The sequence below is a fragment of the Myxine glutinosa genome, chromosome 9 (assembly GCF_964187855.1).
Source record: "Myxine glutinosa chromosome 9, kmMyxGlut1.1, whole genome shotgun sequence".
Classification (NCBI taxonomy): Eukaryota; Metazoa; Chordata; class Myxini; order Myxiniformes; family Myxinidae; genus Myxine; species Myxine glutinosa.
This window is the reverse complement of record NC_136269.1, coordinates 123941314-123959480: the sequence shown is the minus strand read 5'-3', so window position 1 is coordinate 123959480 and position 18167 is coordinate 123941314. Positions and strand designations below refer to the sequence as shown.

Genomic DNA, 18167 nt, shown 5'->3' with positions numbered 1-18167 from the left:
ATAATAAATCGATGAATTGATTAATCAATAAATCAAAAATACACTTTACAGCCAAATCACTTGGTCACTGTTGTTTCCAAATATCAGCTTCCTAGCTCAAAAGGTGCCTGAGATATTGCCCAGATGAGAAAAAAACAAACAAGTGATTAATAATGAAAATAAATAAATAATAATGGTAAAATAATTAAACTATTAATCAATTGGCTCATATAATATCAAAACCACCACCGTTTCATCCGAATCTGTAACTTTTAAAAATTAATTAATGCTACAATTAATCGAATAATTAAATAATTAATTGATTAATCAATAAATCAAAAATATCCTTTATAGCCAAATCAGTTGGTCATTGTCATGTCCAAATATCAGCTTCCTAGCTCAAAAGGTGCCTGAGATATCGCCCGGACAATCAAAAAAAGAAATGGAGTGAAAACTAAGGAGTACCCCTTTTCGGCACGCATCATCGCCGGGCCCCCTCCGGTGCTGCTTCGTTTTACACTCAGTATTTGAAAAGGATAGAGCACAGACAAACAACCACAGGTTGGCAACACCAGTACAGACCTTCATGGGCCTAATGGCCTACTCTTGCATTGAAGTTCCTTGTACGGGAACTCATATCATCATCACCATCATCCACCCCATTGTACCATGGTTCAGTCGGTCATGTGAAGTGCAATGCAAACAACTGACCTAGCTCCTCCGTGTAGTTTCACATGGACGTCTCCCACGGTTGCCGAGCAGCCCACGGCTTGAACAGTGGGCCGGCCACCAACATCTTTCGTAAAACGTAACACGGTGGTCAGGCCGACGCTATTCAGTGACAGATCGAAAGAGCCACTGTCACGTCTAAGAGGAGAAAATAAATGAAATTAGCAACAAAGAAAAGTTTTTTTATGATGTAATTGATGAAGTGCTGCTTCACTCCTCTTCTTCCATTCACGTATACCTGAATATTGATTTAAGAGATAAATATAATCAAATGGAATATACATTTTTTTATCAATGACAACTGATTAATAAAACTAGGGCATGCCCGTTGTAGTGAAATCGTATCCGTACTGAACCCGGGTGGGGATGCTCGCTGCTCGCTGTCATTGTTGTCCCCACTAGGGGCGTGACTATAAGACCCGTTGCTGTGTCAGTGCTCCGGGACTTCTCCCTTGTGACATGTTACATCGGTAGCCTCGTTAATGGTACGCCTTTATAGAATATCTAGCTTGCTTGCATTGACTGATATGAATGGCTTTATGAGATGTCGCATCGTATGCTTATTGTGTATTTCTACTTACAGGAATGATGTGATGATCTAAATGCAATTAAACCAAACCGTTGGACTAAAAGTTGTGCGGACCTGAATGGTTTTCCACAACACTTAATTGCATTTATGATCTGCTGACATGGCTGGCAACAAGACGTTGACGGTGTCCATTTTCAGCGCCGACCCACAAGCCACGGACGGAGGCTTGCAACTCAAGCACTGGCTCAAGCAACTGGAGCATCTCTTTAATGAGCCTGATACCGCTCCGACGCCTGCCGCGAAGCTGGCAATATTACACTCAAAAATCGACTACCGGGTCTACCACGCGGTCGCTCAATGCACGACGTATGATCTTACCGTCGCGGAGCTCAAGCGGCTTTATATAAAAGAAAAAAGCCCTGTGTATGCGCGTTATTTGCTGCAGACGCGACGGCAGCAACCCAACGAGCCTATGGATCATTACGCCCAGGAGCTCCGGCAGCTCATGCTGGACAGCGCCCAGCCACGGACTCCCGAGCAGGCTAAAGATGATCGACTTTTAGATGCCTTCATAGCAGGGGTCTCCTCTCAGGAACTACGTCTCAAACTCTTGGAGAAGACCGACCTGACCTTCGCTACGGCGGTTGAGCAAGCGACGGTGTATACTGAAGCGCGGATGCAATCGAACGCCTATGATCGCACGCGCCTTTTGGCGGGCACCTCACTACACGCCCGGCCGGAGAGGACCACTGACGAGGACGTGGATCCACCTGCTGAACTCCGGGATGCTCCGGAGGATGACCCTACCCTGACAGCTGCCGTTACGACCAGCAGACCCAAGGCCTTGCGCGGGGCCGCATGTTTTTTTTGTGGAGGGCCTCGTCATGCCCGAGTCGTGTGTCCGGCACGTGACGCTATTTGCCATTTGTGCTCGCTAAAGGGACATTACGCGAAAGTTTGCAAGAAATCGGCACGCGGCTCGCGGCCCTTCGACTCGCGCAGCCGCGGTCGCGCAGGCGCGGCAACCTTGAACGGGCTTGTAGCAGAACCCACGAGCCCAGCGCCTTACCCGTCTTCGAAGGGGAGGGCCCCTCGCTGCGGCCCGCTGGGCGCTCAGACAACCTTGACTGGCGCCACCGGAAAGCCACCACCGTCTCATTCTCCATCGGGGACAAAGGCCGCGTCCTTGGCCAAACCTCGAGCCACGCAAGGGAAGAAACAGCTTTCGAATACTACGGAAGCCTTTTGTCAAAGCGACCAAACGAAAAAGGCGATTTCGAATACTACTACGGAAGCCTTTTGTCAAAGCGACCAAACGAAAAAGGCGATTTCGAATACTACGGAAGCCTTTTGTCAAAGCGACCAAACGAAAAAGGCGATTTCGGCTACAACGGAAGCCTTTATCTGCCAGGAGTGTCAAAAGGCGATGTCAAATACTACTGAGGCCTTTTCTCATCGGATTTTGAATCGCGAAACACCGGAATGCTGGGGAAAGCCCTCTGATGACGATAATGGATTCCCCATGGTCAACGCAGACTCCGGCCACGATCGCAAAACTGCTGCTGGTGTAGGATCCACCCGCGAGGCTGGTCCGACCCATTCGGGGGGCTCAGTCCCGCTCCCAGCTGCCTCGTCTGGCCTGGCTCAAGCCCTTATTCCCCTTATGGTTGAGGGCCATTGTGTTCAGGCCTTGGTGGACACCGGATCTACGGATAGTTTTATCGACCAGCGACTTGTGCTCAGGCATGGATGGCGGATCGGGCGGTCTACACGACGGATCTTCATGGCATCCCAGGGACTCCGGCTTAGCACAAAAGGGGAATGCCGATTGAAACTAGTGCTAAAGGGACGGGTTTTCCCTGATGTACACCTTATGGTTTTACCCGCATTATGTGCTGATATTCTGCTAGGACACGATTTTCTTAAGCTGCATGGACGTCTGGTAATGGAGTTCGGTGGGCCTGACACTCTTGTTGTGGGGGCGGACGACGCGCTAACGGTGTGCGCCCTAGCGAAAATGGACGTCCGTCCGCTTTCGCTGTTCCCCAATCTAACCTCCGACTGTACCCCTGTCGCGGTAAAATCGAGACGCTACTCCCGCGCGGACATGCAATTCATTGCGGACGAAACGACTCAGCTCTTGAAAGACGGCATCATAGAACCTAGTAGGTCACCGTGGCGTGCCCAGGTCTTAGTGGTGCGCAGTGAGGCCCATCGCAAACGCATGGTAATCGACTATTCCCAAACGATTAACCGCTTTACACAGCTGGATGCCTACCCCCTTCCGGGGATGGACGCGCTAGTGCAACAGGTGTCCCAGTATTCGGTCTATAGTACTCTCGATCTCCGTAGTGCGTACCACCAGATCCCTATCTCTAGGGCGGATCGTATCTATACCGCTTTCGAGTCGGGGCAGCGGTTGTACCAATTTACACGATTGCCCTTTGGGGTGACGAACGGGGTCGCTTGTTTCCAGAGGGCCATGGATGACCTCGTTGCGCGGGAGCACTTAACCGATGTTTTCGTCTACCTCGATAACCTTACGGTTTGTGGATATGACCAAGGGCACCATGACGCTAATCTGAAGCGCTTCCTTGAGGTCGCGCAACGGTATCACTTAACTATGAACGAGGATAAGTGCCGATACTCCCTACGCACCATAGATCTTCTGGGGTACACCGTGACCCATGGCTCTGTCTCTCCGGATAAGGAACGTCTGCGACCTTTGCTCGACATGGCCCCTCCCTGCGATCGGGCTTCCCTGAAACGCGCCCTTGGGCTGTTCGCCCATTACTCCAAATGGGTGCAAAATTTCTCCGCGAAACTTCGCCCCCTTGTGGCCTGCGACACCTTTCCCCTGAGTTCGGCCGCATTGACGGCCTTTGAAGGACTTAAGACCGACATCGCCCGAGCCGCCGTAGCAACCATTGACGAGAGCGGCTCGTTCGTCCTCGAAAGTGACGCCTCGGATCAGGCCATCGCGGCGACCCTCTCCCAAGGGGGACGTCCCGTGGCTTTCTTTTCACGGACTCTTACCTCCGCTGAGCGGCGGCACTCGTCCGTTGAAAAGGAAGCGTATGCGATCGTCGAGTCTATTCAGCGATGGCGCCCGTACCTACTCGGGCGGAGCTTCCAAATCATCACGGACCAGCAAAGCGTTGCGTTCATGTACGACACCTTACACGCCCAGCGCATTAAGAACGAGAAAATCACTCGCTGGCGTATCGAACTCGCCGACTTCTGTTACACCATCAAATATCGCCCAGGGAAGGATAACCAGGCCGCCGATGCCTTATCGCGCCCCACTACATGTGCTGGTATCACCTCGTTGGAGGGCCTACGGGTGCTGCATGCTACTGCGGGCCATCCCGGCGTAACGCGTTTCGCTCATTTCGTGCGGAGTGGGAATCTCCCTTACTCGATTGACGATATCCGCCGTATCTGTCGCGACTGCGCTATCTGCGCGGAAATCAAACCGCGTTTCTATAACCCCCCTATGGGGACTCTGGTGAAGGCTACACGCCCGTGGGAACGCTTGGCGATGGATTTCAAGGGCCCTTTGCCGGTGTCGAGCGGCTCTCGCTATCTGCTCACTATCGTTGATGAGTACTCACGATTCCCCTTTGCTTATATGTGCGCGGACATGACTGCTGCCACGGTGATGCGTTGCTTACAGAACTTGTTCTCAATGTTCGGTTACCCGGCCTATGTCCATACCGACCGGGGTGCAGTCTTCTTGTCTCAGGAGGTGCGCGGCTATCTGCTCCAAAACAACGTTGCGTCTAGTTACACCACGCCGTATAGACCCCAGGCTAATGGGCAGATCGAACGCTTCAACGGGATTATCTGGAGGGCCGTCATGCTCCATCTCCGGACCCACGGCCGGGGCCTCGATAAATGGGCTTGGTCGCTACCTGCGGCGTTGAACTCAATCCGGGCACTCCTGAGTACGGCAACTAACCAAACTCCCCACGAGCGTCTTTTCCACCACCCCAGGAGCTCGGGGTGTATACGGTCTTTGCCCAGTTGGCTCGCTGGGCCCGGGCCGGCCTACCTTAAACGGGCAGTTCGCGCGAGCAAGTACGACCCCCTTGTGGACAAAGTGCAGATTCTCCAGGCTAATCCTGAGCATGCTCGTGTGATGACGTCTGATGGTCGTGAGACTACTGTCTCCGTTCGTCATCTTGCCCCTTGCGGGGTCGACGACCTTAGTAGGGAATCGGACGAACCAGTCGAACCCGTCTATGAGACTATGACCTCTCCCGACGCTCCCATCGCCGACAGTCCACCGACCCTCCCCCCGTCGAGACTGCCCGGGTCCGACGACTTGGCGTTACCCCCTTCATCACCCGACCCTGTTGACGTCTCTGACACCGGGGATACAGGGTTACGAGACGCCGTACCCGGGGAATTTCGAACGCGTGCTGGCAGAGAAATTCGCCGCCCGGCCCGCTACGGTTGGGCCGACTAATACTCCGCGCCCATGCTGACGCTCACTCGCTTTTAGCCACGCGGCCGTATAATTCTGACGGGGGGGTGAATGTAGTGAAATCGTATCCGTACTGAACCCGGGTGGGGATGCTCGCTGCTCGCTGTCATTGTTGTCCCCACTAGGGGCGTGACTATAAGACCCGTTGCTGTGTCAGTGCTCCGGGACTTCTCCCTTGTGACATGTTACATCGGTAGCCTCGTTAATGGTACGCCTTTATAGAATATCTAGCTTGCTTGCATTGACTGATATGAATGGCTTTATGAGATGTCGCATCGTATGCTTATTGTGTATTTCTACTTACAGGAATGATGTGATGATCTAAATGCAATTAAACCAAACCGTTGGACTAAAAGTTGTGCGGACCTGAATGGTTTTCCACAACACTCGTACTATATATATGCCCGTACTATATATCTATCTAAAATTATATCCCCCCCCTCTATTTACATGAAATGGTTTGGTCCATTCGCAACGCCAAAGCGAACGGCGAACGGCTTGCGAGTACAGTGACAATCCCCCCCCCCTCTATTTACATGAAATGGTTTCGTCCATTCGCAACGACCACAGAACCCCCCCCCTCTATTTACATGGAATGGTTTGGTCCATTCGCAACGCCGGCACACGCGATCGTTCGCTGCTCTCTGATTGGTTGAATCGTTTTTTGGACATAGCTCGGTAAGTAATTGTCCGATTAATATGAAACCTTGAAAAGGCACATCCTCGGGTCCCCAGCAATATACCTGGCAAGTTAAAAGTATATCGGACCCGTGGTTGTCGAGAAACAGCGGTCACAGACAGACAAACATACAAACGTACAAACGTACAGAGATTACTGGAATTATAGATAGATAACGTTTGGTCTCAGTGTTCGATCGTTGGCAAATTGCCAAGGAAATGTCAGTTTCTGTCACAGAACCCAAAATTTGAAGATCGAGCAATATCCAACCTTTAGGCAGGTGTAGTCCAAACTTGCATTTATTTAAGAGATAAATCACAAGCGATACTCAAAGCACATCAGGGCAATGTACACAGCAAATCAACTGATGACTGCCTCTTCTTCCTTATCTTGAGCAAAAAAATAAAATAAAAAAAACTCCTCTGACTATGCTTTATGATCGATATATTTTTTATGAAAAAGTGAGTACGTTTGTTTGATCCTCACACATATTCAACCTCCTGATCCAATTTCTCAGATATTTGCTGTACCACATTATTTTTACACGGGCGGTGACACATCACAACCTCGGCCGGGAGATGGGCAGAGCTTGGACCGCCCATGCACAGTTGGTCGAGGTCGACCTCAAACCCTCTCTTGACGCTTCCGAGCAAAGTCAGGGATTTATGATGAATTTCCAACAGTCCTCGCTATTTTCCATAAGAATTCCTAGCTGGTCCCGAGTCAGACTCGTCTCCCTCTCGAGCTGATCCACGTAGTTGAGAACAGGGCGGCCACGAGACCTCTTGCCTTGCTTTGACTCCCATAGCAGAAGTAGCGATCCAATTTCCTGCTTGCTTCTCCAACAATGGCCAGCAAGTCTTTTTAATTAATTTTCACTTATTATTACCGTCATATAGCCTGGTGTTGGCTTAGCAGTTAGGGTGCCGGCTTGGGATCTTGAGTTCGAATCCCAGTCGATCGCTGAATTAACGCCAGGGGGGTTGACTCAGCCTGTCCTCCTTCCGAGGTCCGCAAATTGAGTACCGGTTCACTGGTAATTCCCTGTGTGCCGCAAGAGGCGACTAAGGGTTTGCGGCGGGAAGGGCATCCGGCCATAAAACATTGCTTCAAAAAAGGGGACCATGGTGCCCAAAAAAAGGCCAAACCCTGCTTTGCGGGGAAAAATGGCCTCTAAAGGTGCTTCTTTTTCTTTCTATTACCGTCATATCGCTCTTCATTTGTTTGATGTCCTCTCCAGCTTATATTCAGTGCTTCCCTCAACAACCTTGTATCGCAGCCATCAAGTCGCCTCGTGTCATTATTAGCGTCCAACTCTCGGCACCATATAGAAGCATACTGGCACTTAATATTAATATTCGTCTTATTGAGCGCTATCCAAGCCTTGGCTTTCCTCACTTCAAAATCTTTGTTACTTTTGTTAATCCAGGACCGAAGATAATGAAGGTCAGACACCCTTTTGAAAGCTTCTTCACTGGTCGCTTTAAGTTCTCCCTCTTGATCGAATAAAATGTACTCAGTCTTTGATGAAAATGATGATAGTGGGAGTCACCATTTTCGACGAATCTCTTCCCTTCGTTGGCATGCTCACAAAGCATTGTGCGATGGCTGTATATTCCAATGCGGGACCCACAGCATCTACCACAAACATCCCAGGAATAGACCGGTCCTTGTGGAGATGGACATTGGCAGGTTTTCCTTTCTTGCCTCAGCTGTCTCTCGATAGCTAATCTCCCACATTCAAAGTGGTCCAGGCCTTTGCTGCAAATGTTATGCCAAGCTGACCTGTTTGCGGCCTGACGTTCCTTGGTGACAACTGGAATGGCACAAGACTTGAGTGTAGACTTAAGGACATCCTTATAGCGCTTTCTTTATCCACCACATGATCGTTCACCAAATTTAAGTTGTCCATAGAAAAGCGCTCTTGGGATTCTATGGTCTTCTGCTTCTTCATTCTGTTAGTGTGAAGCACAGAGATTCATATGGACTTCCTGCTGTTCTCATGACGTAGTCGAGGACTATGTCAAATAAAAATGGTGCTAATGTGTCATGTTGGAGAACTCCGTTGAAGATATGGAAGAATTCTGTATCCTCAATTCCCCTTTCTATAGAAGATCATGCCATGATAAATTTTAGCATTGGTGTGAAGCTGATGCCTCAATAGTTCTCAGGTACACTCAGATCACCTTTTTTTTAAACTTCCGCCTCCTATGGTGGGCGGAGGTTATGTTTTCGCCCCTGTCGGTTGTCTCTTTGCCTGTGAACAGGGACGAAACTTGGTGGACATGTTGGGTGTGTGACATGGATGAATTTGATTAGATTTTGGTGAATATCTGGATCTGACTTCTGGATGCTAGAATTTTCTGTGATTCTCCGAAATTGAGAGATACGATCAAAAACGATATATAGCACGATATTTGAAAAAGTTGTGGAGGAGGTATGACAAAACTTGGTGGAGGAGTTGGTTAGGTGACAAAAACACGACGATTCCATTTTGGATCAGGTCCGACTTCAGATCGGGCCTATTAGTGGATACAAAACGTAAACTGTACAGCATCGCAGAGGTACATGGTCTACCAAATGCCCTTCTAGTTTGATGTTTTCGTCATTTTCCTCAGTCCATTGAGTGTAAAATCACCAGTTTTTATTAGGCAGGTTTGTTGACTACTGTTTGCCCCTGTTGGTGGTTACATATGATAACTCAATTTGAGAAGTGTTGTTTCCTCTTTCACAATTTGTTCCTTATTGTGGTCACCCTTGCATACATCGTCTATCCTTTGTCGGCTTTCTACCGTGACACTATGGCCCATACTACAGACTTGGCATTTAATATGGAATATTTTTTTTGTGGGGGTGAACTTACTTTTCAAGATGTCTTAGAACCAAAAGTTCATTGGAATTATGTTGAAATTATTCTAGATTTTGTTAATGTGACCTTTAAAAGAAACAAAAACCACATTTGACATTTCGAAACAAATAAATTGATCCTTGAAAGTGATGTAAACTGAGATCGAACTCAATTCATGGACAGTACTGTGTTAAACTTCTGTACGTTTTCCAAAAGTATCTCTTTATTTTGCACATTAGCCAAATTTTTTTTTAACAAAAACAAAAGTTAAATTACGACTGGGATTACGGACAGTAAAATTACAGTTCAGTACTTCGTGTAACCCCCACGAGCATTCAGGAGAGCACGTACACGTTGAGGCATGCTGTTCACGAGATTTGCCAAGGTTTGGACAGGAATTGCTTGCCATGCAGTGACAGCCTGCTGCAATTCACGCACAGAGGTCGGCTGCTGGTCCAAGTGGTCGATTTGACACGTTAATTCTGCCCACAAGTTCTCTATCGGATTCATATCCGGGGACATGGCAGGCCACTCCATATGCTCTACACCACGGTCAGCAAGAAAGTGTTGGATCATGCGAGCATGATGAGGCCGTGCATTGTCATCTTGGAAGACAAAGTTTCCTCGAAAGGCTGCACGAGCAAATGGAAGCAATGTTTCTTCCAGAATGGCCCCGTACTTGAACTGGTTCAGGTTTCCATTCAGAACAACCAGGTCAGTTTTGCCCCCTGCATGAAAAGCAGCCAAAACGGTCACCCCACCACCTCCAGCTTGGACTCTTGGCACTATACAATCTTTGTTGTAGGCTTCATGCACTTGTCTGCGCACTCGGACGCGGCCATCTTGACGACAGACCAGAAATCTAGACTCGTCACTGAAGATCACGTGATTCCAGTGTCCTGGCTGCCATTGACGGTGCTCTCTGGCCCACTGCAATCGGCGCTGGCGGTGTTGTCTGGTCAGGCCTGCTTGAACCAGTCGTTGGTTGACTAGCCTTCTGGCTACAGGCACATTTGTCAGTTGCTGCCACTCAACCCTAAGCCGATTAGCTGACTTGGTACGGCCATTGCGGACTAACCGGTGCAGCTGGCGATCATCCCTCCTTGTGGTTCTGCGGGGACGTCCTGGCCTCGGTATTGGAGTAGGGACACCACTCTGAGCATTTCGTTTCAGGATCTTTGACACCTGACCTTGAGTGATGCCATACTGCCGAGCAATAGCACGCTGTTTCATGCCGTAATTTCGTAAAGCCACCACTCCATGACAAACAGCATTGTCGAGTTGACGGACCATCTCCAGAGGAAGCGACAATAACTTTTGGAGACGTGCAGCAGTTGTTTTCCACTAATACAGAATGCAACAACCCTTGTATACCCGACTGTGAAGCCAATCATCAAATGCACCTGTCCGTACATTTTGCCACGCCACCTGTGATATAATCCTGTTGTTGACTTCTTGCTGTGACAGACAATCAGTGACATGGTTCTTTTAACAAATAAATCACCAAAGTGTAAAAGAAATTCACCAGATTGATATGCTGAGTGAAGAAAGTAAACCCAAGTCAAGAAAAAAAAAAATTCCATATTAAATGCCAATTCTGTAGTTGGCTCTTTTGTTGCTCTGCAGCAAGTGTTATCGTTTCTATTTTTTTGAGGACATATTTTTCTTCTCTCTTCCAGCCTTGTCCTGTCATCAGGTGTTCACATCATTTTTTTGTTCCTCATGTAACTGTAAAGACTCTCTCTCTCTTCCCTTTGACTTCCTCAACTTTCCATTGGGAAAAAACGCTTCTGCTTTTCTTTTTTGGGCAAATATTTATCTGCAGCGATTTTGGGGAAAATATTATTTTACTGTAAATTAAGAAACAGGGTCTTTTACATTTGTTTCACCAAGCGATTCAAATTTCTAGCAGGTCTTTTGCAAAGTTTTCTTTTGCAAACTTTTCTATTGCAAAGTTTTATTTTGCAAAGTTTTCTTTTGCAAACTTTTCTATTGCAAAGTTTTATTTTGCAAACTTTTCTTTTGCAAACTCTTGTGATTGCATTCTTCATTGGCACGCATACTAAGACAAATCTTTGCTGTCACTATTCTGTGATCTGAACATATTTGGAAGAACATGCTATATGCTTCGCAGTGAATGTCCATAATTTGCCAGTTTTCTTTTGATATCTGGTATTCAATTCCAGAAGCCCACACCATCGCCCACTATTAAATCAAGGAGAAACAAACAAGTTTGTTTCCTTATTGTAAACTGATATTTTTGTGTCATTCGCATCTATTTATGCGTTCATGTCTCCAGAAACCAACATTAAGTTATGTTTGGGTATTTATTTAATTATTTCTGTTAGTTCCTTATGTAAATTGGAGGACACCTGATAGTAGACCAGGCAAACATGAAAAAGTCCTCTTGAAAACATTTTCATGGAATTTGTTTTGTTAATCCATGCTAGATTCTTCATTCATATGATGAAGAAGAATATGTGAGTGGATGCCACCATCAATTTTGAATTTAAAGGTCATTTCAAAGTCATTTCAAATTTCAAAGTCATCACCAGACTCAACCATAGTTTAGAGCCTTGTATGCCTGTGTACTCCTCCAATTGAAGATTTATTTGCGTTTAAATCTGCAGTCCTCATCAATAACATGCACCCACTTCCCACATTGTTGTACGTAATCATTAAATCTTCATAGTAAATTATATGTTCTTGAATGCAGATAATATCAAGACCTAACTCTGTTGCTGTCACCGTCTTGGATATCAAGTTCACCTTGTTTGTAACTTAATTTAAGTTAGTCAGAACGTTAAAGGCAATGCGAATGCATTGAACGCGAACACAATGTTGATTGTTCTTTTTTGCCCCGACCGAATGAAGTTTTGTGACCAATGCCCACACTGCCCTCAGCACAAGGCCATCATTTGTGAGTTACATTGAACATTGAACTTATTACATTAAATGCGGGTAGCAACCATGAAACACTCACACGAATAAAGCCTTGTACGACCAACGTCCGCTCAGCCTAAAAAATCCATTCGCAATGGAAACCTTGAGCAGGGAGGTGCCTGGAACAGGGAGGATGTCTGACTTGGGCAATGAAAGTTCTTGTAGGGAAATTCTGTTCAGGGAAACAAGAACAAGTTAATTAATAGTGTTAAAATAAGAAAACATAATAGTGTTAAAATAAGAAACCAAGTTCTACTTGTGAAGGTGCAGCTTTTACACAGGTTTATCCTTTATTTAAATAAACATTTATTTTTTATATCTTCCATGCCAGCTGGCCAGGCCTAATGTTCGACGAAGATAGGGCAGGAATTTGGAATTTGTTGATGGTGTCGGTGATGGGTACCGGAGTTCATTGTGCCGAAAGGAAACAGGTAGAATTGATAATAACGGTGGGTACCGGAACGAGCGAGCAGTAACCACGAACTCTTCACGAAGGACACCATGGGATCCTGGAATGTGAAGTTGTTACCATGGCAGCAAAGTAAGGAATGCGATGCACACTATAATTAAATACTATGATGTTTGTACGGTGTGTTTGTGTATCTCGTAGTCATCATGATGGGTTATCGCATCGCAATAAGTATTGTAATGTCTCGGTCTGTTGATGGAGGTGGACCATGGCCACTGGCAGGACTTTTCGCAACAAGACAAAGCAGAAAACCAAGCTCCAAAGATATGTAAACAATTTAATATTGAGGATGACAATAAAAAAAAAGAAATCAGAACATAAATGTCAGTTTGGAATTTTTAATATGAAATAGGCAAAGCCTAGAAACAAACTAAACCCTTTATAATTCCCCTTTAGAGCCCTCGAGAGTCGAGAATTACCCTTTAGAATTACACTTAAAAGAATTACAATTTAGAATTACACTTTAGAATGACACTTCAGAATTACCCTTTAGAATTACACTTAAGAATTACACTTAAGAATTACACTTTATAATTACCCTTTAGAATGACACTTTAGAATTACACTTTAGAATTACACTTTAGAATTACACTTTAGAATTAAACTTCAGAATTACACTTTAGAATTACACTTTAGAATTACACTTTAGCATTACTCTTAAGAATTACAATTTAGAATTACACTTTAGAATTACACTTTAGAATTAAACTTCAGAATTACACTTTAGAATTACACTTTAGAATTACACTTTAGCATTACTCTTAAGAATTACAATTTAGAATTACACTTTAGAATTACACTTCAGAATTACACTTTAGCATTACACTTTAGAATTACACTTTAGAATTACACTTTAGAATTACACTTTAGAATTACACTTTAGAATTACACTTTAGAATTACACTTTAGAATTACACTTTACAATTACACTTTACAATTACACTTTACAATTACACTTTAGAATTACACTTTAGAATTACACTTTAGAATTACACTTTAGAATTACACTTTAGAATTACAGTTAAAAATTACAATTTAGAATTACACTTTAGAATTACACTTTAGAATTACACTTTAGAATTACACTTTAGAATTACACTTCAGAATTACACTTCAGAATTACACTTTAGAATTACACTTTAGAATTACACTTTAGAATTACACCTCAGAATTACACTTTAGAATTACACTTTAGAATTACACTTCAGAATTACACTTTAGAATTACACTTTAGAATTACACTTTAGAATTACACCTCAGAATTACACTTAAGAATTACACTTTAGAATTACACTTTAGAATTACACTTTAGAATTACACTTTAGAATTACACTTTAGCATTACCCTTTAGAATTACACTTTAGAATTACCCTTTAGAATTATACTTTAGAATTACCCTTTAGAATTACACTTTAGAATTACCCTTTAGAATTACACTTTAGAATTACACTTCAGAATTACACTTTAGCATTACACTTTAGAATTACACTTTAGAATTACACTTTAGAATTACACTTTAGAATTACACTTTAGAATTACACTTTAGAATTACACTTCAGAATTACACTTCAGAATTACACTTTAGCATTACACTTTAGAATTACAATTTAGAATTACACTTTAGAATTACACTTTAGAATTACACTTCAGAATTACACTTTAGAATTACACTTTAGAATTACACTTTAGAATTACACTTTAGAATTACACTTTAGAATTACACTTTAGAATTACACTTCAGAATTACACTTTAGAATTACACTTTAGAATTACACTTTAGAATTACACTTAAGAATTACAATTTAGAATTACACTTTGGAATTACACTTTAGAATTACACTTGAGAATTACACTTAAGAATTACAATTTAGAATTACACTTTGGAATTACACTTTAGAATTACACTTGAGAATTACACTTAAGAATTACAATTTAGCATTACACTTCAGAATTACACTTTAGCATTACACTTTAGAATTACACTTTAGAATTACACTTTAGAATTACACTTTAGAATTACACTTTAGAATTACACTTTAGAATTACACTTTGCAATTACACTTTACAATTACACTTTAGAATTACACTTTAGAATTACACTTTAGAATTACACTTTAGAATTACACTTTAGAATTACACTTAAAAATTACAATTTAGAATTACACTTTAGAATTACACTTTACAATTACACTTTAGAATTACACTTTAGAATTACACTTTAGAATTACACTTCAGAATTACACTTCAGAATTACACCTCAGAATTACACTTTAGAATTACACTTTAGAATTACACTTTAGAATTACACTTTAGAATTACACCTCAGAATTACACTTTAGAATTACACTTTAGAATTACACTTTAGAATTACACTTTAGAATTACACTTTAGAATTACACTTTAGAATTACACTTCAGAATTACACTTTAGAATTACACTTTAGAATTACACTTTAGAATTACACTTTAGAATTACACTTCAGAATTACACTTTAGAATTACACTTTAGAATTACACTTTAGAATTACACTTTAGAATTACACTTTATAATTACACTTTAGAATTACAATTTAGAATTACAATCTAGAATTACACTTTACAATTACACTTTACAATTACACTTTAGAATTACACTTTAGAATTACACTTTAGAATTACACTTTAGAATTACACTTTAGAATTACAGTTAAAAATTACAATTTAGAATTACACTTTAGAATTACACTTTAGAATTACACTTTAGAATTACACTTTAGAATTACACTTTAGAATTACACTTCAGAATTACACTTCAGAATTACACTTTAGAATTACACTTTAGAATTACACTTTAGAATTACACCTCAGAATTACACTTTAGAATTACACTTTAGAATTACACTTTAGAATTACACCTCAGAATTACACTTTAGAATTACACTTTCGAATTACACTTTAGAATTACACTTTAGAATTACACTTTAGAATTACACTTTAGAATTACACCTCAGAATTACACTTTAGAATTACACTTTAGAATTACACTTTAGAATTACACTTTAGAATTACACTTTAGAATTACACTTTAGCATTACCCTTTAGAATTACACTTTAGAATTACCCTTTAGAATTACACTTTAGAATTACCCTTTAGAATTACACTTTAGAATTACCCTTTAGAATTACACTTTAGAATTACACTTCAGAATTACACTTTAGCATTACACTTTAGAATTACACTTTAGAATTACACTTTAGAATTACACTTTAGAATTACACTTTAGAATTACACTTTAGAATTACACTTTAGAATTACACTTCAGAATTACACTTCAGAATTACACTTTAGCATTACACTTTAGAATTACAATTTAGAATTACACTTTAGAATTACACTTTAGAATTACACTTCAGAATTACACTTTAGAATTACACTTTAGAATTACACTTTAGAATTACACTTTAGAATTACACTTTAGAATTACACTTTAGAATTACACTTCAGAATTACACTTTAGAATTACACTTTAGAATTACACTTTAGAATTACACTTAAGAATTACAATTTAGAATTACACTTTGGAATTACACTTTAGAATTACACTTGAGAATTACACTTAAGAATTACAATTTAGAATTACACTTTGGAATTACACTTTAGAATTACACTTGAGAATTACACTTAAGAATTACAATTTAGCATTACACTTCAGAATTACACTTTAGCATTACACTTTAGAATTACACTTTAGAATTACACTTTAGAATTACAATTTAGAATTACACTTTAGAATTACACTTTACAATTACACTTTAGAATTACACTTTAGAATTACACTTTAGAATTACACTTCAGAATTACACTTCAGAATTACACCTCAGAATTACACTTTAGAATTACACTTTAGAATTACACTTTAGAATTACACTTTAGAATTACACCTCAGAATTACACTTTAGAATTACACTTTAGAATTACACTTTAGAATTACACTTTAGAATTACACTTTAGAATTACACTTTAGAATTACACTTCAGAATTACACTTTAGAATTACACTTTAGAATTACACTTTAGAATTACACTTTAGAATTACACTTCAGAATTACACTTTAGAATTACACTTTAGAATTACACTTTAGAATTACACCTCAGAATTACACTTAAGAATTACACTTTAGAATTACACTTTAGAATTACACTTTAGAATTACACTTTAGAATTACACTTTAGCATTACCCTTTAGAATTACACTTTAGAATTACCCTTTAGAATTACACTTTAGAATTACCCTTTAGAATTACACTTTAGAATTACCCTTTAGAATTACACTTTAGAATTACACTTCAGAATTACACTTTAGCATTACACTTTAGAATTACACTTTAGAATTACACTTTAGAATTACACTTTAGAATTACACTTTAGAATTACACTTTAGAATTACACTTTAGAATTACACTTCAGAATTACACTTCAGAATTACACTTTAGCATTACACTTTAGAATTACAATTTAGAATTACACTTTAGAATTACACTTTAGAATTACACTTTAGAATTACACTTTAGAATTACACTTTAGAATTACACTTCAGAATTACACTTTAGAATTACACTTTAGAATTACACTTTAGAATTACACTTTAGAATTACACTTTAGAATTACACTTTAGAATTACACTTTAGAATTACACTTTAGAATTACACTTAAGAATTACAATTTAGAATTACACTTTAGAATTACACTTCAGAATTACACTTTAGAATTACACTTTAGAATTACACTTTGGAATTACACTTTAGAATTCCACTTCAGAATTACACTTTAGAATTACACTTTAGAATTACACTTAAGAATTACAATTTAGAATTACACTTTGGAATTACACTTTAGAATTACACTTGAGAATTACACTTTAGAATTACACTTTAGAATTACACTTTAGAATTACACTTAAGAATTACACTTTAGAATTACACTTTAGAATTACACTTTAGAATTACACTTTAGAATTACACTTCAGAATTACACTTTAGCATTACACTTTAGAATTACACTTTAGAATTACACTTTAGAATTACACTTTAGAATTACACTTTAGAATTACACTTTAGAATTACAATTTAGAATTACACTTCAGAATTACACTTTAGAATTACACTTTAGAATTACACTTTAGAATTACACTTTAGAATTACACTTAAGAATTACACTTTAGAATTACACTTTAGAATTACCCTTTAGAATTACACTTTAGAATTACACTTTAGAATTACACTTTAGAATTACACTTAAGGATTACACTTTAGAATTACACTTTAGAATTACCCTTTAGAATTACATTTCAGAATTACACTTTAGAATTACACTTTAGAATTACACTTCAGAATTACACTTTAGAATTACACTTTAGAATTACACTTAAGAATTACAATTTAGAATTACACTTTGGAATTACACTTTAGAATTACACTTGAGAATTACACTTTAGAATTACACTTTAGAATTACACTTTAGAATT

At 40.7% G+C, this 18167-nt stretch overlaps 1 protein-coding gene across 1 annotated transcript in view; it reads right to left on the bottom strand.

The window, feature by feature from the left end:
• The window catches only part of LOC137434981 (bactericidal permeability-increasing protein-like), a 97994-nt gene that overhangs the window by 25022 nt on the left and 54805 nt on the right, over positions 1 to 18167 (bottom strand). The window contains exons 3-4 of the mRNA XM_068128275.2: positions 12237 to 12368; positions 691 to 846 (exon numbers count right to left, since the gene is read on the bottom strand). Coding sequence (XP_067984376.2) covers positions 691 to 846; positions 12237 to 12368 — 288 coding nt within the window. The remainder of the gene's footprint in view (positions 1 to 690; positions 847 to 12236; positions 12369 to 18167) is intronic.